At 39.4% G+C, this 25,748-nt stretch overlaps 1 protein-coding gene across 1 annotated transcript in view; it reads left to right on the top strand.

The window, feature by feature from the left end:
- The window catches only part of LAMA3 (laminin subunit alpha 3), a 119,265-nt gene that overhangs the window by 69,379 nt on the left and 24,138 nt on the right, over window positions 1-25,748 (top strand). Inside the window, exons 36-51 of the mRNA XM_037381515.1 lie at window positions 662-806; window positions 1,581-1,721; window positions 3,102-3,266; window positions 5,639-5,740; window positions 6,683-6,766; window positions 7,694-7,924; window positions 11,683-11,796; window positions 15,444-15,553; window positions 17,427-17,507; window positions 18,917-19,023; window positions 21,648-21,698; window positions 22,089-22,240; window positions 22,779-22,889; window positions 22,985-23,096; window positions 23,636-23,803; window positions 24,943-25,139. Coding sequence (XP_037237412.1) covers window positions 662-806; window positions 1,581-1,721; window positions 3,102-3,266; window positions 5,639-5,740; window positions 6,683-6,766; window positions 7,694-7,924; window positions 11,683-11,796; window positions 15,444-15,553; window positions 17,427-17,507; window positions 18,917-19,023; window positions 21,648-21,698; window positions 22,089-22,240; window positions 22,779-22,889; window positions 22,985-23,096; window positions 23,636-23,803; window positions 24,943-25,139 — 2,071 coding nt within the window. The remainder of the gene's footprint in view (window positions 1-661; window positions 807-1,580; window positions 1,722-3,101; window positions 3,267-5,638; window positions 5,741-6,682; window positions 6,767-7,693; window positions 7,925-11,682; window positions 11,797-15,443; window positions 15,554-17,426; window positions 17,508-18,916; window positions 19,024-21,647; window positions 21,699-22,088; window positions 22,241-22,778; window positions 22,890-22,984; window positions 23,097-23,635; window positions 23,804-24,942; window positions 25,140-25,748) is intronic.

The following is a 25,748-nucleotide window of genomic DNA, read 5'->3' as shown; positions in this document are numbered from 1 at the left end:
GTGCAAGTTTGTTGTAAAGGTGGGATGAGGTAGCTGCTGCCATAGAAAGCTGTTCTCTTATCTCAAGCCTTGTTCATAGTTTGGTATTGTTTTTTGTACCTGCTGTACTTCAACTAAACAAATTCAAGGTATTCGGCCTTCACTGTGAGCAAAGTGGATTTTATCCTTTGTGAACAGTTGTAAACTAACCCAAGCCTTGTGGCAGGTTGAAGTCCCCATAATTATTCATATGCCTGGGATTCTCCACCTTTTTGTTAGCAGGTGAGTGCCTTGAGTAATGCCCAGTCACATCCTCCAGCTATAAATCTTCCAGCTCTGCTTACCTATGTTCAACATCCATGTTCCACACCTTGGTGTATAGAGAGAGTAGTTCTGTGCTGCAAGCACTGCATAGCTGCAGAAGTCTAATTCTGTTGTGAGCATTTATATCCTTCAAAATCAAATTAATCTGTAATCACTTCCATGCCTATTTAAAATGTCTCACTATTCAAATCTGAGAACAAACTAACCTGCTGGTCTTTCTCCATGGAAATCATAAAGTTGTGTCATAGCCATGCAATCACTTCAAAGATCCACCTGCCTTTTGTTTTAATCTTCCCTTCCTTGCTCCATTCGTGCTTCCTCTATTGACTCCCTCCTCTGTGTGTGTTTATTGATAAAGATGCAAACCGGGAATAAAAGGACGACAGTGTGATCAGTGTGCTCCTGGTACTTACGGTTTCCCACACTGTGTGCCGTGTAACTGTAACAGAGCTGGAACAGAACCAGATGTTTGCGATCCCCAGACAGGAATTTGTCACTGCAAGGTCAGAGAAATTACTTCTGCGTTCATAAGCATCTTTTTGCACATCAGTGACTATTTTGTATTTAATGGGGTGAATGTAGTGAGCTTATCATAAAGTTTTCACTATAAATTAAATGCAACTGTACAAAACCATTACTCTTGCAGTATGTGCAGAGTTTATCATGGTAGCAGTTAAATGGCATTTTTGAATATGTAATTACGTTGGTTGTACAGGTGGTCTTAGGCTTTGCAAGGTGTTACAGAGCTGCAGAGTAGATGTCCATCGATTCACTGCAGCAGTCTGTTCCCTGCACAGATCCACTTTATGCATCTGCATCTTGGCTTTTGGATGTTAACGAGGTCCCACGGTTTTTTTAGCCATATTATGTCAGTTGACATTTCACCACATCATTATATCCAGGAAATATTCTGTTCTGATATGCATAATTAAATGTGATAAACGTGAACTTTCAGAAGTGACCTTTTATATTGTAGGTTTGGAAAAGCCAGCAGGAGGGTTTTGGTAGGGAAGTTGCCAGCTGTCTCTGACTAATGGTTATTACTCAGTGGTTCACTTTATAAACTAGGAAGACAGGTCGTAAGATAGTCTCCAAGAAGTTACTTTTATTTGCATTTGGAATATGGTGTATCCAGACAATCACACATTTCCATTCATGTTTCTGTACATTTAAATAAATATTCTTTCAGAAGATTTGTTTTATGTGCAGGAGATTTTGGGAGCCTCACCAAAATCAAAAGAAAAGCGCTGAGATTTCTTTCAACTATGCCTTAACAGGAGAATACTGAAGGTGCAGAATGTGACACTTGTCGACCAGGATCCTTTTATCTGGACCCTTCTAATCCCAGGGGATGCACCTCTTGCTTTTGTTTTGGGGCAACCAGCAGCTGTCGCAGCACAAATCGTCGTAGAACCAAGGTGTATCCGATAGGTTTTTTCTTTGCTATTATGAACCTACATCTATTCTATTAAGGAAATGCCAGATTTCTCCCAAAATTAACAATGTATTTTATTAGTTTCTAAGGATGAGAAATATCCTGCAAGCAATAGTGCAGATTTAGTTCAGCCTTTCAGCAGAAATGGTCCTTTTCACCTGTTTGTTTACAAATTACTAGTTGGACTGAAGTTGAGCTGGCCTTCCATTGCTTTATCTTCAGACACTATTTCAACATTAAAGGCAATGATCTCCTTCAAGATGCTTTGATAAGCATGTGTTTCATTTTACATGTCTATATAATAGATGCATTTTGAAACCTAAGAAATGTGTGACAGATTCTACAGAGATTGTAATAATTGTAAAAATTATTTTTCTTCCCTCCCTATAAAAGAGACATGACATCAAGTGTGAGAGAAGAGGGAGAAGCTAGATTTTTAGTAGCATAAATGAATGGTAAGACGGTTGAAGACCAAAAAAACCCCCAAAAAACCAACAACTGCCTGAAACAATGAAAGAGAAAGAAAAAAGAGAAGCAGAGTCCTAGAGTGATGGGTGAGGAGTTTAGTTTAGGCTTGGACTTAGACTAGTTGCAATCCAGATTGTGGCACTTTACTGTCTACAAGCAAAGGATGAAATCTGGCATCAGTGAAGTTAATAGCAAACTTCCATTTGCTTTAGGAAGATTTCCTCTAGTGGCCATTTGTCCTCACCAAAGACTGTTTTTGAAAACATGTCTATCTTTTCGTTTTATTGCTCTGGCCAGCCAAGGGCAACCTACCACAGAACCATTCTGGTACATATGCATTACCCTTTCTTTCCCCCAGCGTAATGATAAATAACAGGATGTATGGTCTTTCATGAAATAGCAGCCACGAACATAAAACATATATTAATGAGCCAAAATATTAGGCTACATTGCCTGCCTCTTCAAAGTATCTTGCCATGTCCCTTCCCTCCCAGTTAACCTACCACAACAGATCCACACTCTGTCTTTTATGTTGGTGTCCTCGATTTGATTTTGGAATGGACTTTAAAAAGCACCTTAAAATTACATCCTTGGGTTTGTGTACACAGTTCATATTCACCTCCAGAAGGGTTATGTCTTCACATGGCTGAAGATAGAATTTAGTTTGCAGGTGACAAACCACATTGCTGCATTCCAAATAGCTTTGGCACCTCTGTCCCACTTACACTGTCTTTTGAGATCCTTGCAATATCCATCCTGCAAAGACTTTAGGCTGGCTCTGAAGGGGTTGCTAAGGGAATTATAGAGGATAAACAATTTATCCTCATTACTTGGTGCTGGTAAAGTTTAATAAAGGATGAGACAAGCTTCTATTTCCTTTTTGTATTTTCATTAGTTTGTGGACATGAGGAACTGGCGCTTGGAGGCAGTGGATGAAAATATTGACATTCCAGTCACGTTCAATCCAGTCAGTAATAGTGTAGTGGCTGATGTTCAAGAGTTGCCTGCTTCAGTGCATAGTTTGTACTGGAAAGCACCACCGGCTTACCTGGGAGAGAAGGTAAATGACACCTAACTCACCTATTCTAATAACATTTATTCATTTTTTGTCAGCATCATTGATAAAAGAGTCTCATTGTTTTTCTTTCATACATTTCTTTCTCTTCCCTCACAAGATTTTTGTCTCTTTCAGCTGTCATGTCAGGAATCACAATATTTTACTTCTGAGTACAATGTTAAAATTATATCCAGTAACACATTATTAATCATCTTGCTTGGTGCCAGGGAGGTCTTTATGTGAACAGCATGGTCAGGACCTATGGTTCAGGGAGCTGATACCTTCAGCTGCTTTTCTGAAACCCAGAACATGCAGAGCTTCCCAATATGCCTGAGTATCCTTTAGACTCCCTATAGTATCTCCTGGGCAGATTTCCAAACAAATAAAAAGTGCTCAGTGGCACACAAAACCCCCACCTTTTGCTTTTGATATGTTGCTTGGGAAGAGCAACACCTGGTTTTCTAAACATCGTGTTCTTTGAACTGCTTGCTGCTCTTTCTACTCGTGCATAGGAGCAGTCTTTTGCTCACATTAATACCTTCGCACTGACCAGGGGGACTTTGCTAGCGGTGGCTTGCAGGCCAGACCCCCAGGTTCTCCCTGTTTGGAGCTCTGACAGTGTCCATAGTTGCCAGCCAGCTGTAGGACACAGGTGTTTCAGATGCAATCTTACTGTCAGACAAGTGAAAACAAATGGGATAGACACCAGAGCATTAAAGATAGTACTTTTGTAATTTTTGAAGTTCCTCTTAGTCCTCATTTTAAAAAGTAGAGAAATGTTTGTCATCCTTCTTTCTTATGCTCAGAGGTACTAAACTTGATGTTTAGTTAGGATGCTTTTTGTTGATGTTAGAGAGGTTCTTGTTTCAATGTCTACAAATTATTTTCCAAAGAAATTTGATGTTTAAGCGTGTTATCTACTACAGTGTCATACCAAAAGGACTTTTGTTGTCCACATAACAAAACATAGGCAACAACCCTTTTTAAACATAGCTATTAAGAGCAGTGCTCTGAGTTTTATGTTCCATGTCACAGTATCTAACTAGGCATGACTTGCTTTTATTTACAACGACAACACTGTCACTGGAAAATAAATCCTGTACATATAGAATACAGAGGATAGTTTATAACACCAATATTTTCCCATTTAAAGAAAAAAAAAAGAAAAAGCAGTAACATAACAGCCTGTCATATGGTGCAGTCCTATAATGTGCATTTAACAGGAAATTAGCTCTAGTTTGAGTTTTCTTGCATTTGTAGGCAAAAAATAGCCAATGTTCCAAATGATGCTTTTGAAAATGCAGTTGGCTGAAGGTAATAGCATTAGTTATGAATCTGTGATCCAAGGAAAAAATTTAGTACTGAGATGTCTGTGTTTTCTTACATCAAAGTATATGGAAAGGAGTAGATTGAAGGCTGGTGCTTACCTGCAGAACACCAAAACCTGACAAAGCAGTTTTTCCTCCCATGTCAAAACCAAGTATAAGCTATAAGGGCAAACAGCAAGGGGTGCAAAGCAAAGTACTCTATCTTTGGCAAAACATCTGATTTCACCTAGTACCCACAAACCTTCTTTCTAGACTCTTCTTGGAACAAAAACTGTGTAGGCTGTTCCTGGAGCTCCCTTTCCTTTCAACATGTTTTGAGCTGAGTCACGCATACAGAACCCAGGGAAGCTATTTGTCAGATGATTCAAGCATACTTGCCGAAGTCTATTCTGGGCAGCAGCGTGTATATTTGGTTGGGTTTGAGACTGCATGTAGTCTCCTGTAGTTGAGCCAAAAGAAGTGTGGTTTCAGCTCAGCCTACAGCAGAGGTCTGTTTACAACAGAGCTGGTATCAGCTGATAGCAGTAGGAGTCCCGTCCTCCAGAAGGTGGAGCAGAGCTTTCCAGATTAGATTAATTTTGTAGTAAATTTAGAAAATGCTGGCCTATGAAAGCCACCTTTACACATGTGTTATCTGACTGCTCCTTTTTACCTATGGCTGTCCATAGGGTTCACTACCACTTCCGTTGTTAGTCTGACATCGGCTCTTGAGGAGCCAAAGCTATTCTGTAGGGTCAGGGGAAAAACAACATTCGTGTGACTATGTAACTTCTCCATGACACAGACGGCATGATCCCAAGTATGGGAAAAACCCCCTGATGCAGGTAACCTTCCAGAGAACAGTAATTGCTCAAAAAGTGATGTCAGATACACAAAGTAAACAAAATAGAAATTAATTTATTCCAAGCAATACATTTTTTCAATTTTGTCTAAAGAACAAGGAATAGATATATTACAGTGCTGGAAGATGGGGTAAACTTGAATACAAAGATTATTATCAAGTAGTAGCGCAGTAAAGCATCTCTGGTCTTGTGCGTTTTGTTACAGCTTTCTTCATATGGTGGCTTCCTAAGTTACCAAGTGAAATCTTTTGGCTTACCTAGTGAGGGCATGGTTCTTCTGGATAAGAGACCTGATATACAGCTAACAGTAAGTTTTGAAGTATTATTTTTTCTTTAGAGCAATATCAATACCATGATTTCTTATGTTACCTGGCAATGATGGCAAATTTTGCTCCTGTAATGTGCTTAACTTTTATAGCAACTTGCTACATTTCTATAATAGTGATTTTACTGCATTTTGCTCAAAGCCATCAACAAACCTATCTCTGTTGCCAAAGTAACATATTATTAAGCTTAACTGGCTTGAGAGCAAATAAACCAGGATTTTCTCTGTAAAATGCGCCTGTGAAAAAAAATAATAATGCATTGCACACTTGTCAACAAGTATGACCTCAGCTCAGCAAAATATGCCTTGGATTCCATGTGTAATTAATTTCATTTTCTGTGAGAATTTTCTTCAGCATTAAATTAAGCATAATTATAAGGCTTCGAGGGACTGAAATAAAAGAGCATTTTGCTTTCACATATTTTTAATTCAGCCACTTTAGGGCCAAAATTGTAATCTTTTACTGTTTGTTGAAATTCCCAAGGTGGTAGTTTTGTTCCTTCAGACCATCAGAAATATTAATTTGGTATTCTAGGATTCTTGTTGGGAAACACGCCTCATAAAGTACTACAGTAGTATCTGAAGTTGTTTGTGCACTAGCATACAAGGGAGAGTGTTTGAAAATGCAAAAGCATATTTACTTGAAAATAATAACTAGTTCCTGTGAAAATTGGTCAGCATTAATTTAGTTCTTTGGTGGTTTTTTTGGAAAGTAATAGGCAAAAGCAGTGAAAACCCCGCTGACACGGGAACGCAGTGCTTGCCATGCCACTTTGCTGATAAAAGGACATTGTTTTCCTAGTATTACTTGGTTTTTATCCCCCAAAGAACAGGATTAATGTGCTTCACCCAATTTTATGGCAACTGAACACTTCACCATAAAAAGTAGTGAAATGGCAATGTTATATCCTCCTTCTCACACAGGGCCAGCAAATGAAAGTTGTTTATATGGATCCCAACAACCCACTGCCTGACCGTCAATATTATGGCCGTGTGCAGCTAGTTGAGGTAAGAAATGAAAATGGAATGGCCTTCCCTTTGCTTCACAGTGGACATAAAAAGTACACAGCTAATATGTGCAGAAATTCCAAATGTTTGATATAATGAGTATAAACTTAAGTACTGTAGTCCTCAAATACAAACAACATTTTTGTTCTCTCTTCACTGACACATTGAACCTAGGTTCTGGTTCATGCCACCTAATTTTATCACCTCTAAGTTAGCCATCTTGTCCAATTTAGCCCTTAGCAGTCCCTGCAGGGCCAGTGGAGTAATACTGAACCAGTCATCAATGGAAGATGATTCATTGCAGCTCCAGACTGTACTTAATAGGAATGAAATGAACTGTTACTTGTTTTCCTTGGTGTTTAGCTACCCAGTTTTGAATGGGCGTCCAACATTCAGACAGGTGAGCTTAGCAGGTATTATTCCTACCTTAAATCTGTGCTCAGAAGGTCAGACTGGGTTATTTATTTCTGTATCATGTACAGGTCAAAAAGATGTTTCTTTAACATTGTCTATTAGCAGCAAGAAAGCATGTGAAGGCAGCCCACAAAGGCTGGATTTCTAGGACTTTGCTTACTCTTAATAATAAAAGCATTTTCCTCCACCCTTTTATGATTTGATGGGTGATACCTCAAAGAAATTTGTTTGACTGAAGAACCTATATACTGCTTCATTTTTCAATACCTCAAAGCTATAGGTACCTTGCAAAGCAAAGGGTCCATCCCTTTTTACACTCGTTATTTCTTTTTCCACCTGTTCCGTGTTTATGTTCATTATTTTCCTGACCTCTGTTTCACCCCACAGCAATTGGCACTATAGGGGTCTGTTCCATAGAGTTTTTCCTCCCTTTTCCTGTCATCCTGTCTTCTTTGCAGATACTCTTTTTAAGAAGCTGAAGGGCTGTGCTTATTTTGTACCCTTAACATGCAGGGAAACTTCAGGCATGCCAGCAGCAATAACCTTGTGTCCAGAGAAGAACTGATGATAATCCTGTCTAGACTGGATGGCTTACACATCAGAGGCCTTTACTTCACGGAGACTCAGCGATTAACCCTTGGTGAGGTTGGGCTGGAAGAAGCCACCAGTACAGGAAGCGGCAGCATTGCCTACAGTGTAGAGACATGCTCCTGCCCTCCGGAGTATGCTGGTGACTCATGTCAGGTAGGAAGCAGCTGCCTGCATACTGTACCATTACCTTCTGTCTTGCCTACAGCTATACATACTGGTTTAGTTAGAGGAACAAGCTAGTTATTAATTAAATGTGCTTCTTGTAAGCATGTGCGCTTTTGATGGCTCAGGTACTTTCACTAAGAAGCACTGTAGGATTATTCAACTCGTGATGGCTTTTGTGGAGCTGTGAATGCCATTTTACGTGTGTGAGGCACTATAATGCGGGTTTCTTCTGTGATGCCCTATGAGAGGCTGAATAATCTCATTAGATGCATACTTTAATGGAAGGAAGGTCAGAATTGACTTGATGAAAATTTGTGAGACCCCAACACTGGAGAAAATTCCTGGTGTTCCTTATTTTAGCAGGGTCCAAGGCAAGTAGCCTGAACCTAGATAATTCTGGATACTTTACTGGTTTTATAGGAAAATGTTTGAAAGATGAAGTTAACGTGTTTGCAAAAAAAAAAAATGGAGTTATTTTTATGAAAGATAATGTAAACATTGCAAAGTAACACTGTTACCTGAAGAATGGTGGAATCCTAGCCTCAGTTGTATATCCTGTCGCTGATGCTGTTCCTGTAGCTGTAATTCTTTTGGTTGTTTCCCTGCTTAGCTTAAAGCTTGACTATCTGTTCCCATGGATAAGCACCCAAGGCAGCAGAATAAAGTACTGGAGAGATAAGCAGAGTACAAAGTGCACAGAATATGAGGAATTATTCTCTCAGAAAGTGGTTGAGGGTTACCATAAAGCAGCAATTGCTGCACTAACCTTGCAAATATTTTTGAAATGAGAATGAAAGAATAATACCTAGACTGGAGCAGCTGCAGAGAGGCTGAACAAAACATTTACGGCTGGCTTATGTCTCATGTGTGCATCCTCTACTCAGGGCAGCTATTTATCATCTGTCGAATACCATTTTGGAAATATTTCTAAAAGCTTATTTTTTCACACATTTGATGTTCTGTGCCACACACAAATTGACAAGCACTGACTGAAATTCCTACTGCCACCCCATTGCTTTCAACATACTGCTTTGATAAATGAAGCCGCTGGGTTTTTTATATAACCTGGTGGAAATACATAGCCAAAGGAAGTGATCAAGACGCTCACCTGGGTAGTTTGTAATGTTTATGCAGCATTACTCAGGCAGTGATTTACTGCTGTAATCACCTAGCTTTGTCTGGCTGCCTTAGGTGGGGAGGAGGTGATACCTGCCACACCTCGACTTAGGTATATATTGAGCTACAGGAACTGCGGGGTTATTTGTTAACCTGAAGAACAGTAGTATGTGCTGTACAACTTGACTCACATATAAAGTTTAAAGGTGGGGCCCGTCACAGCAGAGCCTCATTAATCTGAGTCAGAAGCTGGAGAAGAAGGGAGAGTATAAGAGAACCAAACACCTAAAGGACAGCGGCATATGTTCACACTGGAGCTAAGGTAAAAGGATGGCCCAGGTGAAGAGGCCAAGGAATGCAGGATGGCTGGTTGTCACGTTACTAGCCTTGGGGCATTGTTTAGCACAAGATATGCAACAGAGGCTATGGTATCCTAACCTTCAGGAGGGGAGTCAGCAGCAACAAGTTCAAAGGGATTTTCACCTGAGACAGGTAATTTGTTTTTTTCCCTTGCTTGCTTCCTTCTTTTTCTTTGTTTTTAAATGAACTAATTTGATAACAAATTATACATTACTTAATATAAAAGTAATAAGGTTACTCTTATGTCTCAAAGTACTTTGCTAACAAAAGCGTGTGCCAGAAGTTTCTTTTAAATTGCTGTTTACTTAAAAACAATCAGCCTGAACTCCTGAGCACTTGAAAGTGCACAGTTTTATCTTTGCATGGAATCGGTTTTTCAGGATCACAAGTGCTGTTTCAGAAACAAAGTGCCCACCTACTCCAAATGTGTTGTTTTAAAGACAGCGTAAATAGAAAACCAAAAAGATGTACAGATTTTTTCCAAATGCATTTGGATGCATCTTTAAAATGAGTGATACATCTTGCTCTTCAAAAAGAGACTTTCAGTAAATAAAAGTTATATGCATTAGAGCCTATATTTTACTTAGTCATGCTGTTTAATGTATTTCAGGCACTGGTTTCTTCAGAAGTTGTGTGTATTGGCTCCCTGTTGTTCAGGGAACATATTCACCCTTTTAAAAATGTATCTGAAAAGTTTTAAATGCCTTTTCTAAATTCAGTCCTTGCTCACACTGGAATCAGTATTAAAAGCTATGGATTATATTTGTATTCTGAATTTATTTATTTATCCCACATGTAAAGAAGGCAAAGGTGCCACTAGCAACGGTTGTTTAAACAGCAATAACTGAATATTCCTTTTGGGATCAGCTCTGGAAGAGTGAATTTTTTTTCTCTGGCAGTTACGTGCTTGATAAATTCACTGGTTAATCCTGCCCCTGCATAAATACTTGAACCTCAGACCACTGGAACATGGTTTGAGACACCATCCCATAAACCCTTTGCACTTCAGATTTGTCCCATCTGTCTTGGTGGTGCAATTGCTGTAAGAAAAGATTTATGGCTTTAAAGTTCAACTGTCACTTATTTTCTGAATGTTGTCAGGGCCAGCCCCTGACCGTGAGGTAGACTTGAGGTATAGGTACTGTGCAGAAGTACGTTGCCAGAGGCAGGAACCTGGGAGATGCTGGCTTCGTGGGGAGCACAGCTTTCTCCCCACTTCTATGCAGCCTCTGATCTTCCTTGCACCACACCAGCTTAGTTACTAGTGAAAAGGAGCTGGGAAATAGGAGGGATAGACTGATGTCCGGTCATTTTGGACGTGGTTAGTGTTCCAGGAGTACGCTGAGCAGAGAACGTGGACATGAATTTTTTAATTGGTCTGTGTACGGGAAGGCTCCATGCCCAGGAGGAATTCCTCGTATTTTCCCTACCCTTGTGCTTTCCCTGCCCATTCCAAGGAAGAACCTGATTTTAACATATTAGTTACTACCTTCCTGGTGTAGGATAACAAACTCCATTTCTCTTGCTTCATTCATAATGTTCTTCTGGTTCAGCTCCCTATTTAAACCCAACTTTGATCTGACAGGCTGTGCTCCTGCACCTGTGCCCTCAATAGCTGAACATTCTTCTCATGCTTCCCAGGTCTCCATGGCAAGTCTGTACTTAGAAATTAGACTGCTTTATGTTTTGTTGTATCACCTGGCTGTGTCTAAGCATGGCTTTGTATAGCTCTAGGTAGACTTATTGCAGACGTCATGATGAATTAATGTAAAAGGTGTCTTGCTAGAAGTATTTCCAAGGAATACACCATAGTTAAATTGATATCAATATTTAATGTAACCACTAGCTATACGTGAGATTTCCATATGTTCTTCTTTGAGAACACTGTAGTGTGAATTTATATTCAAATCTTTTTCTGTCATGTTAAAATTTTGTCATGTTAAAATAAAAGTAATGTTCTACATCTTTGTACATAGCCACAGAAAATGTGGTTTGCTCAGAGGTTAGAGTCAAAACGATGAAATCTCCACTACCACAAAGTGTAGAGCACGGGGGTGGGATGAAACTTCATCATCTCCATTAATTTCTATTCACTGCATTAAAATACTTATAATTTAAACAATATGGGCTTAGAAGAGCTTGCAAGGAAATGTACACGTCCACTACTCCTTGGAAATGGCAATCAATTTCAAAATACTCTTCCCATAACCTGTAAAACATACTTTCTGCACTCACTCACTATTTTTTTTTTCTCTCTGCTTACCATCAAGGAATGTGGCCTTGGATTTTACCGTGAAAATAAAGGATTATTTACTGGACGCTGTGTTCCCTGCAACTGCAACGGAAATTCAAATAGGTGTCAAGATGGTACTGGAAAATGCATTGTAAGTAACTACTAATGTTCAAGAAATGAATTGGAAAAAAAAGGAGAAAAAACATTTAGCTTACTGCAGTATGGACTATATAGCACTGTTAAAGTCCAAGCAACTAAACATAATCCTTGTATGTCTCATTCTCTATATCTTGTATTGTAATGAGCCCAAGTTGCATGCACTTACATGTATGTTAAACATAACTGTGAGTGATGAGAATAATTTCTGATCTTTTTTTTGTTTTCTTCTTTCCCTTATGATTTATATTAGCTCATGGTATAAAATGTCATGAAATTAGTACATATGTAAGTGTTTGCAGTTATTTTTAATAAATATGGGTCTTACACTGGCATATGCAGTCCTTAGTTGTACACATATATACTAGGGTTTGCCAATGCTGGCAAATAGCACGTTCATGCATAGCATGGCCTTTGCAGAATCCCTTCTTTAATCAACATCAGTAAATCTCCACGAGTCTTAATTTACATCTAGATGGATTAAAAAATATTGGAAGAAACAAGACGAGATAAAGGGGATAGAAGTTAGATTAATTAGAAAATTTCCACTGTTACAGAAGATAGTGGGACAGATTTTGCTCCCTGGCCCAGCAAAGCAGCCTCATGGGAGTGGATCAGCCCTCATAGCAATGGAAGTGCGACATTTGGCCGACCGTGCTTCTCCAGCTTATACCCATTGATGGTTTGAATAGTTTGTTCTGAAAAATTCCTGCTTAAAAACTTTTCACTAATTTTTCACTTACTGTGTAAACAAGAACCTTGTCAACACCTTTCATGGTCTTTCTTCTCTGTTATTTCTTCCTTGTTCACGCTGCATCCGTTCTGCCTGCGGTGCATTCCTGCACGTTATGTCATTCCCCCCCTCCCCCCCGACTTCGTCTCAGCCAACGCTCTCACTTTAATGGAAACTGTAAAGCAATTCAGCACATTCCGGGGGATGACTTACAGGCTACTGCTTTGGAGAGGCAGGGCAGGCCATGACAAGAAAGAGCTGCAGCAGAGCTGTAAAGATGAGGAGATTTTACTTCATTTCCAGATGAAAATTATAAAGGACAAAAATTGCAAATTTCACCTTTACCTCATGAAGTATGTGATTTAGGTTTCTCTTTATCCCTTCCTTCTCACAGCTGGATTAACTTTCAGATAGATAGAGCTAAATCAATGCTTGGCCCTGGGACAAAATTCAGGATAAGCAAAGTCACCCAGGATAACGTGGTGGAAAATGAAAGCCCAGAGGGCCTGTATTTCCATCATGAGCCTCTGCCTAATATGGAGCAAGTTTGTCTCTGTAGAGGAGCCGTGGGACAAAGTCCTGTTGTGGTGCAGAGAAGACGAGGAGGCTTCCCTGTCCAAAGTGCAGTGCTCACTCGCTTGCCCTCCTTCTCCCTGCTCCTCACCTGAGCACGGGCCCAGTGCCTCAGCATGTCAGCATCGCTGCCATGACAGCCTCCAGAGAGGGCTTTGTGAGCCGAAGCCCAGGCTGACTCCTTTCTCTGTGGCAGCAGTGCTGTGCTCCCCAGCTCAGGCGGTAGCCATCCCACTGACTGCTGGTGGGAGGAGAGGGGTGCAGTGCTATACTGCTGAAAGAGGAGAACAGTGAGGGAGGAGGTGGAGAAGACAGAAAGACTGGTTCTCATGTGTAGGGAAAAGCCAGCCCTCTGCCATTAATCAGGCTTTGTGTCCTTGTGGTCCCTGCCTTTCCTCCTGAAAGGTGCGTTCCCTCAGCAGCAGCATGGTGCTGAGACTTGCTCATCCCTTGACAGGTTGTTTCATGTCACATAAGCCTATGTACATAGGTGTTTCTGTTGTGGCCCTGGCACGCTCTGCTATGGCGTCCTGATGCCATATGGGTGCGTATGGAGTCAGCTGAGAGTTTTCCTTTCAGAGTTTGCAGTGCTGGATGGTTTGGAGATGCTGTGACCCCAGGGGTGTCTCTGGTCCTGTGAAGGCTGAAGGAAGAGCCCCGAGGGGGCTGCTGCTCTGGCTGCGTTCCACTGTGCCTTGGGAACTCCCATCCTTATATGCCACGTAGTTAAAGGAAACTTTCTTTGCAGTTATGGAGTTGCTTCAGTTTCTATAGACAGAGTGAGCAAAACAAAAAGCCAGGAACTAAACTTGGGGGGGGGGGGGGGGGGGGAGGTTGCTCCAAGATGAAACCAACACAAATATTTTTAAATACATCTCTTTTACTCTTTTTGTAGTTTAATTTGTTTTTCAGGATTATAAAAGCTGACAGTAATTATTCAGAAACAGTCTGAAGTTTTCCACAAGACTTTTGCAGGAATATATGCACCAGCTTTTGTAGAGGCTGCCTTTTAAAATGGTTCCTTTCATAAACGTAGTGTCTTCATGTTACTTTCACTTCTCTAGTTCAATGTCCCGTATGTGAACTAGAGCTTTTCCTGCTTTCCCAGAACCTTTCACAAGTGAGCCACAAATTTAGTTCTTCAACCAAAATGAAAACTAATTGGAGGTTACTACGTGCAGAGGCTGAAGGAAGGGCTGTTGACGTGGTTGAGGGACTCTGGGTGTGAAGAAATGTAGAGAATGGAGTATACAAGGAGATGGGAGAGACAGAACTGTTTCTCATTTGTAGGGAAAAATGCCCCTCTGCTGCAAGTCATGGTAGTAGGGCCTTCAACCATAGCCCTAAGCTGTCAAGGTCCCTGAAATGCAAGTGTTACTTGCTCAGTGACTGCTTCCAGCCAATTTCCCACTTTCTTTTATCATCTTTCACTTTATTAGTACACCCTCAGCTCTGTGGGATGTTGGATCAGTCTGTTGCACACGGAAGGAAACAGCTGTAGAACTTGGGAATGTGAATACCTCTTGAGTGTTGGTCACATGGAATTTTTATGGCTGCTCAAGATTGTATTTGAACAATTTCTACTTTAAATTAGTATTGCTTTAGGTAATGCAAAAGCAACTTCTTTATTCTCTCCCTGTAATATATAAATTTGTGTGACAATTAGACAGCACCAGGAATAAGAATGTTTCTAAAATAAGATATGATTCCCAACAATTTTACAATGGAAAAAGTGGCTCAGTTATACTGGTTTTAATTGTCTTCCTAGCCTTTGTTTTCATTATTTACTCCATAAATACAAATAACACATACACTGGAGAAAGTACATGAAATGAAATTCTTATCTGAATCTACTAACAGAAATATTTTACATTAATTTAGTGGGATTCTTTTAAGAATGTACTTGGGTTCAATTGATTGCGTGCTTTTAAATGATATCTGCCTTATAATTAATGTTAAGATGCAAAATTTAAAGTTTAATTTAAACATATTGATTTTTAATTGAAATATCAAGACAGAGAGAGTGCATTAGTAATTCCTTAACAAACTATGCGTCTGATTGAATTTCTTTAAAACTATGTTTAATGCTGCTTGTTTATTGATGCTTTTCCACAATAATGACCAAATTGTGGTTTCTACAATTGCAGAATGACTGGAACCAATTTATCCTGGTTGGGAAGGCAGTTTGGCCATAAATGTTTGATTATGTGGAAGGGAAAGAACGTATCCTCTGAGTAGATTAGCTACTTTTTTTTTTTTTTTTTAATAATCATAAAGCCGTATTGAGTGGTAAAGAACTGTTAACTCTCTTGCTTGTCTCTCTCTTCCTTTTGAAGAACTGTCAGTATAATACTGCTGGGGAGAAATGTGAGCGCTGTGAAGATGGTTATTTTGGAGATGCCACTGAAGGCTCCTGCCGGGTGTGTCCTTGCCCCTATACAAACAGGTACAGTAAAAAGTAATAAAAAGTCAAGCAGGGGAGGGGAAAAAGAAAAAAAAGAAAGAAAGAAAGAAAAAACCTGCAACCAAACACCAATCCCTACTACCATAGGAAGATAATGATCTTTTCCTGTATTCTGATATTGCTCAGCATAGTGGGGCATCAGACCCATTTGAGGTGTGTTAGACCAGCAGTAACTTGGTAGTCTGTCTCACAGCACTGCCTTTTTTAATAAGTTGAGTATTCCCATTCTCACTCAGTTTCTGAACCACAAAGGCACACTGCTCATCACCTGGGGGAGCCCCAGGCAGTCGCAATGGGCTTATGTATAAAATCATGTTGAGAAATATAGCGTGGAAGCCTTTTCCCTTACTGGACATATCCAGAATCTTTCTTGTTTACTGAAATGCAAGATGTAAGTTATCTTTAGTCTCACATTTAACACCATTACTCTGGGTAGGAGATAAGTGACAATGATGAAACAAGCCCTTTATATGAATTCAGAAAATTTAGTAAGATGCAAAAATAATATAAAAACGTTAAAGCTTTTCAGCATGTATCTAGATTTCTGAAAGTATGGTTGCTCTTCAGGTGGAAGCTCTGTTTGAAGTACAAACATACTGAGCTAAAAAAAATTAATTTCCTTGGATCTAATGAGGTTGCCAGGCTTAAAATTGGGCAGTAAATTGCATTTTGAATGTGTGGTATGTTTAGCCACATTGTCATCATTGGTCAGTTCTGAAACCTGAAGTCTGTTAAAAAAAATGAAGCTAGAAATTGCTAAAGGCACCACATAATATTTGCCAGGTGCATTACCAAACACCAAGTAGCCTTAAGTAGGAGATTTGCACCATCAGAAAATGGACAGGTTTTTCATTTATCAGAGAACTCTGTGACAGATCAGTTTTTGACAGCATTGGTCTTTTCTGCAGGTGCTTGCCTGAGGCTGACTGAATATATTTTTAGTCATCTTTTGCTTTAAGAATGCTGAAATATCTAGGGAGACCATAAAACTGCGGTTTCATAGCTGCACATTAGGGTGGTAAATACCATTCCTGACATAGGAAATGCACCCCACCTGGCATTGTTGGAGTTGACAATTTTCCTCCTAGTCAAATTATATGTAATTCTTATTGCAGACATCTTTGATGCACAGACTTGCTTTATCCTGCTGTTCATAAATTAAAAAATGGAAATAGCAAACATGCCCTATCCCTGCTTCACCTCCTGCCTTCTCCTTCCCAGACATTGGCCAAAAAATTTTTCTCCCAGAGAAATTTGAATCTAGATGGGTCTGCTAGAAAGAGCAGACAAAAATGTTCATTGTGTTAACCAGATATACTCTAAAGCTCCCCAAAATGGTGTACAACTCTATTCTGCCTTGGTTAAAAAAAAACAAAACAAAACAAAAAAACCCCCAAAAACAAAACAAACACCAAACAATAGCTACATTAAAATATCGTTTAATGTTTACATCCATAAAAAAGAAAAAAAGCTATCTAAGCAGGAGAACATATTGTCTAGCACAGGCTATTGATTCTTGCCTAGTAAGATAAAATAGCTACCTAGACTTGTTTTATTTTACAACATCACTATTAAGGTTTATTTTAGGTATTCCTTTGCATAGTGAACTCTTATAGTCGGTCAGTCCAGAGGGTCAGGAAATTATTATTTTTTAGTCTAAGGAAAGAATTTAGACAAAATATATAAAACTTCAAAGAATTAGTCACAGCAGTTTGTCTAGAGGCAAATTAACTGAGAAGTAATTTGGTGGTATAAAAACTTTTAAATCTGAAAGTCATTTAACTGAGCTTAGCCTCTAGAGAGCAAAACCTATTTTATGATCTGTTCACAATAATATTTTTGCTTCTTCTCAAAGATTTGCAACTGGTTGTGTCACAAACGGTGAAGAAATACAGTGTCTCTGCAAAGAAGGCTATACTGGAATTCGTTGTGAACGGTAAGTGACTTGTTTCTCAAGACCACGGCTTTTGAGGGACACCATAGAAGGAGGTGTGTGCCAATATATGGATGTACACATATGCATAGTATGCACACACTTAAGGAGTATCTATTTATATGAACAGCTGCTATAGTGTGGTGCTATAGTGTAATTCTAGAAGTAAACCCAACACTCCCTGGAGAAATGTAAACAATTATTCACAGACTATTTAGTGACTACACAGTTTTTACCAAAAAGAGAAATGTCAGCCTCTTAGCCTAAGTGCCCTGTGCCTTGCCAGGATAATCCTGTACCCTTTCTGGTAATAATGACTCCAACTTGTTTTGTCCCTTTTCGAGTTAAAAACGTTTTTCCGTTTTCTGCAAGGTACCTGATGATGCTTCAGTGTTCCTAGTTATCCAACAGCAACCATATAATAAACATTATACACCATACCCTTCATGCCAAATCATTCTGATGTGTTCCACACGTGGAGCATACAAAAATACAATGCCAAAGCCATCGCTTTTGCTGGAACATTGCAGCTGTTTGGCAAAGGACAAGAGGAACAGCATGGCAGTTTCAGGCAGACAGAGGAAGCTATTTCACTGAGTTTCAATTTCCGGGAGAATTTAAGCACAGTGGAGTGGTGTTGTCTGGTTTGGAAACCTGAGGCTAATAAGTCATAGCTCACCTGAAGACAGCACCTCCAGTAGGACGTTGTCTTGTGCTTTGAAACTGTTACCTTTGACATCTAAGCTGCAGGTTAGACGGATTTTTCTCTTCCAGATCTAGCTGTACCTCAGCTGCTCATCATGGCCCTTTGATCCTGCATTGCCACTCCTACAGATCTCACAACAGGGTGACTTCTAGGAATATTAGCTAGCCAGTCTGGACAATATATTTTATCTATAAAATATTCAGAGTTCACTCACACAGAATACTTTGCTGGCAGATGGCAAGAGGAGGTATCACCCAGCAGAAGGGTGATAATGTCATTCAGTGCTATTGCTGTTTGAAATCTCAACATGTGCTTGCAGTATGATCCTCCTTAATAGGTGTTTTCTGGTGAGATCACAGACCAGAATGGTGTGGATTAAGCCTTGTCAGGGTCTCTGTGTATGTATGTATCTGTGTATATTGTATTTTTTCAGATTAAGTGAATTATTCCTATATGAGCATTGTGGGAGTTCTTTTATTTTGAGAAAAAAATTCTGCAGTACTTGGAAGGATATTTTTAGCATAGTGCAGAGGATACTTTAGGCCAAAAATATACTCTTTTTGTCTAATTCAAGACATGAACTCAAAACTTCTTGAAAATTTCTTCTGGAGAATAACTAGGGGGTTTTGTATTTTACAAGGGAAAGTATTTTTCACAAAAGTAGCTTCAAATGTTTAATAAAAATTACTTCTATCTCTTTATCTAGATGTGCTCCAGGATATTTCGGAAATCCACAGAAATATGGAGGCTACTGTCAGAAATGTAATTGTAATAATAATGGACAGCTGGCTAGCTGTGACCACCTGACTGGAGGTACGTGAGGGCCTATGAACATGAAAGGGGGTGTTATCTTCTCTCTGGGAAGCAGAAAAGGATGGTACTCTAGATAAATTGAACAGAGGGAAAGATCTAGACTTATAAGAAATGTAGATAATTTTTAACAAAATGTAAGTTTTCCTAAAACACAACATGATGGTAATAGAAGGGCTGTCCTGAGTCATCAAGTTTGCTCCTCTAAGCCATTTTATCATGTATTTCCCTTCATAAATACTACCAATTTTATTCTGGTTTTCTGTTTCACTGGTATATTTTTAAATGCATTATGGTTCCTCTGATTATATGGTTAAGTCATATCTTACCAGTCTGTGTCACAGACTTAGGAAACTGAGAAGCCTCAATATGCCTTTTTTAAATGTATTTGGGACAGATTAGTGACACCTTCAGAGTCTGCATCAGGCAGTGCCTTCGTAGGTATCCATGCTAACTGTGTTTACAGTGGAAGTTAGGACCTGAGTCATGGGGCTGGTTTATAAACCCTGCTACATACCATTCTGCCATCTAAGGCGTCCCTGATTTTCCCAGAATCAGTCACACATGTACTCCACTACTAGTAAGCTCTTATAAGAATATTATACCACTGGCATGTATTTGTTGTATCTATTATAATCCTGAAGTAAAGGGCCTGATCCAACATTCCTCAGACCATCTTTACCTTGATTCACCTCAGTCCCTTGGGATACTCATTTCTATTCAGAAACACATAGGCCACTGCTCCTGAAAAGGATCTTGATTTTCATTCCCCAGTAAAATTACACTTTTCTCTCCCCATAGACAGCTTTTCCTCCTCAGATATTAGTAAAGTGTCAAACTAACAACTGACATTCTCATGTTACTCATTTCTCTGCACTGCTGTTCATACTGCATTCAAGGAGCTGCAAGGATCACCTTTGTCACAGAAATGAGAAAAACAGCAAGTGATGTGAACTGCTGTTGGCAGCTGGTGCAATTTTTCAATAGCTAGTTCTCATTTCATATTTCATCATTGAAGTAATGCATCTTTATTATATTTATACCTTGTGTGGAATAGATCCAAGCAGTGTTTGATGTTTTATCCTTTCTTTTTGAAGCAAACGTTTGCTAGGACAAGCTAATCCATAAGGCAAAATTCAAAAGCCAGTTTGTTGACAGTTTGTCTCCAACTATATATTCTGATCAGCTGTCTCTTTTCTCTGCATTAAGAATAAAACCTTCTGTGATCATCAGCACAGCATGTTCTATCAGGTTTCTTGTGCGTGATGTCTGGCATTTGGCCAGACTTTTTCATTTCACCATTTCTTGGCTGACGTTGTTTGTGCACAAGTTGTAGCAATAGTTGCATTTAATTGGTACTTCACAGTGACAGCTGAAATGTGTCTGGCGTTAGCTGATTACACAACAGCAGAACTGCATGGGTATTTGAATTACAGAATAATTTCCTTAGTTGTCTTACAAATATATGTTTTGTGACTTGTCTCCTTTTGGCAGCAGCGCTCACTACCAATCCCATTTAACTTCCTGATGACTTAATGTGCAAGTGCCAAAGGAAATGGCACAGCTAGGCAGTTTGTTCCAGGCTGTTTCATGCTGCTGTTAAAGCTCAGGTCTAATTTTATCACTGTAACATCTCACAGTTGCAGGCTGTTGTTGACTCTTGACAGCAACAGCTTATACCCGGAGTGCATCCTTTTCCTTCAGAGTAAAAGACATGCACAGCCCTTTTCATTTTCCAGAGGAGAGGAGGGTGACAGTAGGGCCAAGCCTGTAAAAGGGAGTTGGGCATCAAGATGGGGCGATTCCTGTCCTATATGGTGGCATTTTTAGGAGCCGGTTCCTTTCCTGCCTCCTAGAAGTTAGGATCCCAGGATATTACAATACCATGTGCACCAGGAAAGCGTTAAGCTTCTTATAACAGGGTTTGTAAAACAAACCAGCACACTGGACAGGCAATCACTTGTGCTAGCTTGTTGTAAAGTCTGAGGGCAATGTTTGTTGTACACCACCTGCAGTCCAAGCTCCATGCCTTGGAACACATACAGTGCCTCCTTCCATGCATACACTATGGATTTCTCTCAAGCTTGATTAATCTCTTAATCTTGCGAGCTGTGACAGGTATGAAGAAAAGCCATAAACATTTCTCAGTTCCTTGTGGGTAAGGCATCCTTTGGGGAATCAGAAGCTGTGGTTTGAACATGGATACTGAAGTAGATAAAGGGGTTTGAACCTATGTCCTGGGTAAAATGCTTTAACAGTGTAGCCTTGGCTCCAATCCTGGTGGTGTTATTCTAGGCAAATTCTAGTAATACATTCAGCATATTTGATGTGAGAGAGCCTTCTGCTGCTACCCAAGTAGCATATATTGGTAGGGGAGAGCAGTTTACAGTCAGTTTCCTTCGAGGGATGAAAAAGGTGTTGATCGCAGCAAGGCATAAATGGGAGCTGAATGTTTTGGCATGCTCAAGCTTTCTGGGCCTTTCAGCTTGTTCATGGTGGGTATGGATTTATGAAAGGGCATCACCATGTTTTAATGGCTGGTATCCTTGAAAAGTGAGGGCAAGAAAGTCAATAATACTATTTCTATAAGAAAACTTTGGTTACTAATGACAGTCTTGTGATTTCAGAATGTTTCAATAATGAACCAAAAGATGTGGATCCCAATGAAGATTGTGACTGTAAGTAATAAAATAGAACTGCACTTACATTGCCTTCTGCTGGTTTTGGATACATACTGATGACTCTTGTAGGGGTGGCAGAGTTTGAAAAGGACTGAAGGTGTCTTGTAATTAATCTTTTAAAAGCAAGCATTCAGCCAAACACTCAGAAAAATGATAAAAGAGGTGGTCAGCTAGCCAGATATGAATGAGGCCTCCTCCTAATTTCTGGCTTTGGTCACTCTCCTTAATACTGTAGCCTTTGTTGTTGCCTTTATTCTTCAGGTGGCACCAGGTGACAACTGTCAAAGTGTTTCCATTGCATCTTGTTTATTAATGTACTCAGCGAAATATTCTCTGCACCAAATATCAATAATACGTATTGTTTTCCTTTGCTCATGTTCCTTCCAGCTTGTGATAGCTGTGTAATTACACTGCTGAAGGATTTGAGCACAATAGGTGACGAGCTTCAGCTGATTAAGTCTCAACTGCAAAATGTCCATGCGGGTACCCACACACTGGAGCAGATGAGACGTCTCGAAACACGCATCAAAGACTTAAAGGTAGGCATACAGAAACAGAAGAGTGGATTTCAGATTAAGCAGGTAAGAGCTGAACCTAGGAACTTATGCCATCTTTTTGTCAGCTTGCAAGGAAACATACATCAACTTTTGATTTCAAATACCAGGTGCTGACAGCACGGGGCTTCACCTGTTAGAAGACAGAAGTTTTTATGTCATGCTCTGAAAGAGAATCAGTATCTCTGCTTTTTCTGAGGCCTACTTACCCTGAAAGCCATCTCCTTGATTTTTCCCTATAGCTCTGCCTTTTTCCAGCACTTCATGTCTCTGCATTACCAAAAACCGCCAACATTCCAATTTCCAATACCAAAATTGATCCTAAAAAATGTTCTGTGGTTGGAATAGCAGTTGCTATATACACAGATAAAAAAGCCCAGGTTTTGGGCAGCAATTGGTCAGCCTTCATGTCAGTAATGCTGCTTTTATTTACCTTGGGTAAAGATCTAACCCCATGATTTTTTGCTTTTTGTCTCCTCTGTGTGAGTGATGTATTGGAAATATTGTTTTCCTTTCTTTTCAGGTCTTATTGAAGAATTACCATTCTGTTGTTCGTAATCAAGGTTCAAAGGTAGATGAGTTGGAGACAGAATTCATTAACCTAAATCATGAAGTAAATACTCTCCAGGAAAAGGTGACTTACTAAATCAATTTCAAAATACACATCTCTTGATAATATGCATGCTGTATCAAGATATTTTTAATCTAATCTGTTTTTTCCCTTGGTAGGCTGAAATGAACTACAAAGCAGCAGAGATATTATTTAATAATTTCGGCCAAACTCATCAGAAAGGAAAGAATTTGGTTTCACACATACAAATAGTTGTCAACAATATACAAGGTAAAAATAGTTTCTAACTCTATAACATGTTTTGGTTTATGGAATCTTTTCAGTTTATTTACAATATTCTTAATTAAGCATGAGAGGTTTCATTAGAAAACTTTATAAATCAGAATTTAGACATAGCTGTGGAATTCACTCTTCCTATTAGAAATCTAATATATAATGCTAGTTTAGGAGCCTGCCTTCCCGATGTAGTGAATAGGGACAGAGAAGCTTTACCACAGGGACATTTAGAGCAACAAATTTACTTTCGTCTGGGTTGCTATCATAGGCTCTTTAAAGTTAGAATCTTAAAATTATCGCTGTGAACTTGGTCATTTGGGACAAATTTCAAGCCCAGTGCCATCTTACTAGCTCTGATTGTGTGACATGGGATGCTTTTCAGCTTAATACATTTAATTAAAAATGGATCTGCTTCATTAAGGAATTCAGGAATAGGCATGGGGTTTTGGGGAAAAAACCAGGCCCTGTCACTTGTGTATTTTGCATACTCTTGAGCACATCTTCTCTCTTGACTTTGACAATACATTTTTCAGTGCTCTTGGAACAAATAGCTGGTACAAATGTAGAAGGTAACAACTTGCCCTTGGGAGATGCTGCCAAAGAACTGGCTGAAGCTCAACGCATGATGACAGAGATGCGAAACCGCAATTTTGGCCAACTTCAAGCAGAGGCAGAGAAGGAGCGAACAGAAGCTCAGCTGTGTAAGGGCTTGTTATTTCAGCTTCTTACTCTCAAGATCGACCTTAAATCTGAAGCATTATTGGTTGATTGGGATGGAGTGCAGGGAGGGGTATTTTGCAATGTATCCCTGGGATCTGTAGCAGTCAATAGTCAACAGGAAAGTGATAGTTTTGGAGTGGATTTAAAGGCATTTTTAGTTTGTTACTGAAGAAACAGAATTGAGCTGGGGGAGAAACCCAGTAGAACTTTCATAACAAGATCAGTCTCAGTAAAATAAAGATGTAACTGATCCTAATACACTTACGCAGTGCTTCTGTGTATTGTAATCTATAGGCTATGGTACATACAGCTATTTTAGAGAAATTACAGGTGTAATTTAACAACAAATTTTCAAAAGCTGCTGGAATATTCCAAGGGTCAGATCATACAAAGATTAAGTTTAGAAGTTCTAGTTGCACTAGTTGTACTTCTTTTTATGTTCTCTGCAAGTGTTTGACTGGGGCATTCAGAAACCTGATTCCAGACGAGACAGCAAGAACAGCAAAGTCACAGGCTTATCTCCTAACCAGGGGCATAGCTGTGGAATGTGAAAGACCTTACAAGTGATAGTAATTTCCCCTAACTTTGGACTTTGATAGCTATGTCTAGAAAGTAACCCTTCTGTATCCTATTTTGTAGGCAGTGAAATGGGCACTCTTAAGAGTGTGATTCATTTGACCTGTTTTGTTTCTACCTTCTTCGAGATTAAATGTGCCCCTCTCTCTCTATTGATTACAGAGGAAGCTCTGGTGACTAGCACAGATGTAGATGTCCACATTGTAGATGAAATTTTTGGTGAAATTGTGTTTGTCCCATATAAGAAAAGAAAATGATTCAGTGTTTGCAGATTGACTTCATCCTTACTTAATTTAGAAATAGCCATATAAATGTTTATTTGTGCTCTGTGTCTGCAGCAGCAAACCAGTGAGCAGATTTGATCCAGTGAGATGCTGAATAACATCTCTGCTATAGTATCACTGAAATTAGCACTGCAAAGGATGCTCAGTATTTCAGATAACCACAGCTTTCTAATACTAAATGTCAAGCCCTTTTGAAGTAAGTTTGTTCTGGTTCCCTTCTTCTCTGAACAAAACTTTTATTTCTGGTCCTGATACTGCAGTACTGGCACGTATTAAGAATGAACTACAAAAGTACCACCAGGAAAATCATGGGCTTATTAAAAGTGTGAGGGATTCATTGAATGAATATGAATCCAAAATCACTGACCTTCGTGAAGCTCTGAATGAGGCGACGGGACAAATCAAGCAGGCTGAAAACTTAAACAGAGATAATGGAGTCCTGTTGGAAGACATCAAGGTACTGTTGGGGTTCAGGAGAAGAAAGTTAAACCTCAGGGCAGAAGTACTTTTGATTGCTGCTTTTTACCTTGCAAAACCAAGTAGCAGTAATTCTTCAGACTTTCTCCAAGGTGTCTTTCCATCTTTTGATATATGTATGGACAGGTATAAATGTAGTCTATGCCCACTTGTGAACTGTTTGTGTGACCAGGACAGTATGACCCAGACATAGCTCTGATGAGAGCAGGGAAGGAGCGTCTCTGCCTGGTACTTCTCTTCAGCTGCCACTGGCCTTTTTGTTTCCTATTCTAGATCAAATTCCTGATGCTGGTGTATTTTTCGTAGTGAGTTGCTTAAAGTATTTGTTTTTAACAGCCGTGAAAGACTGGAGCAATAATGTGGGCAAGACTGTTAAATTATTTGGGATTAATATTTTATGGAAGTGCTTCTGTGGTCCTATCAGAAAGGTGGCAAGAAATAGCTGTCATTTCTGAGCAGTGCTTAATTTTTAGAGCTGCTGAAATAGTACAAGAAATAATAAATAATAATTTATTTATAAATGATTATTTAATATATATATAAAATAATAGTTTGCTGCAGGACCCATTCTTTTAAATTAATTGTGGGT

This window comes from Falco rusticolus, chromosome 3, assembly GCF_015220075.1.
Source record: "Falco rusticolus isolate bFalRus1 chromosome 3, bFalRus1.pri, whole genome shotgun sequence".
Classification (NCBI taxonomy): Eukaryota; Metazoa; Chordata; class Aves; order Falconiformes; family Falconidae; genus Falco; species Falco rusticolus.
The sequence above is the reverse complement of the archived record's forward strand: the minus strand, read 5'-3'. Positions and strand labels throughout refer to the sequence as shown.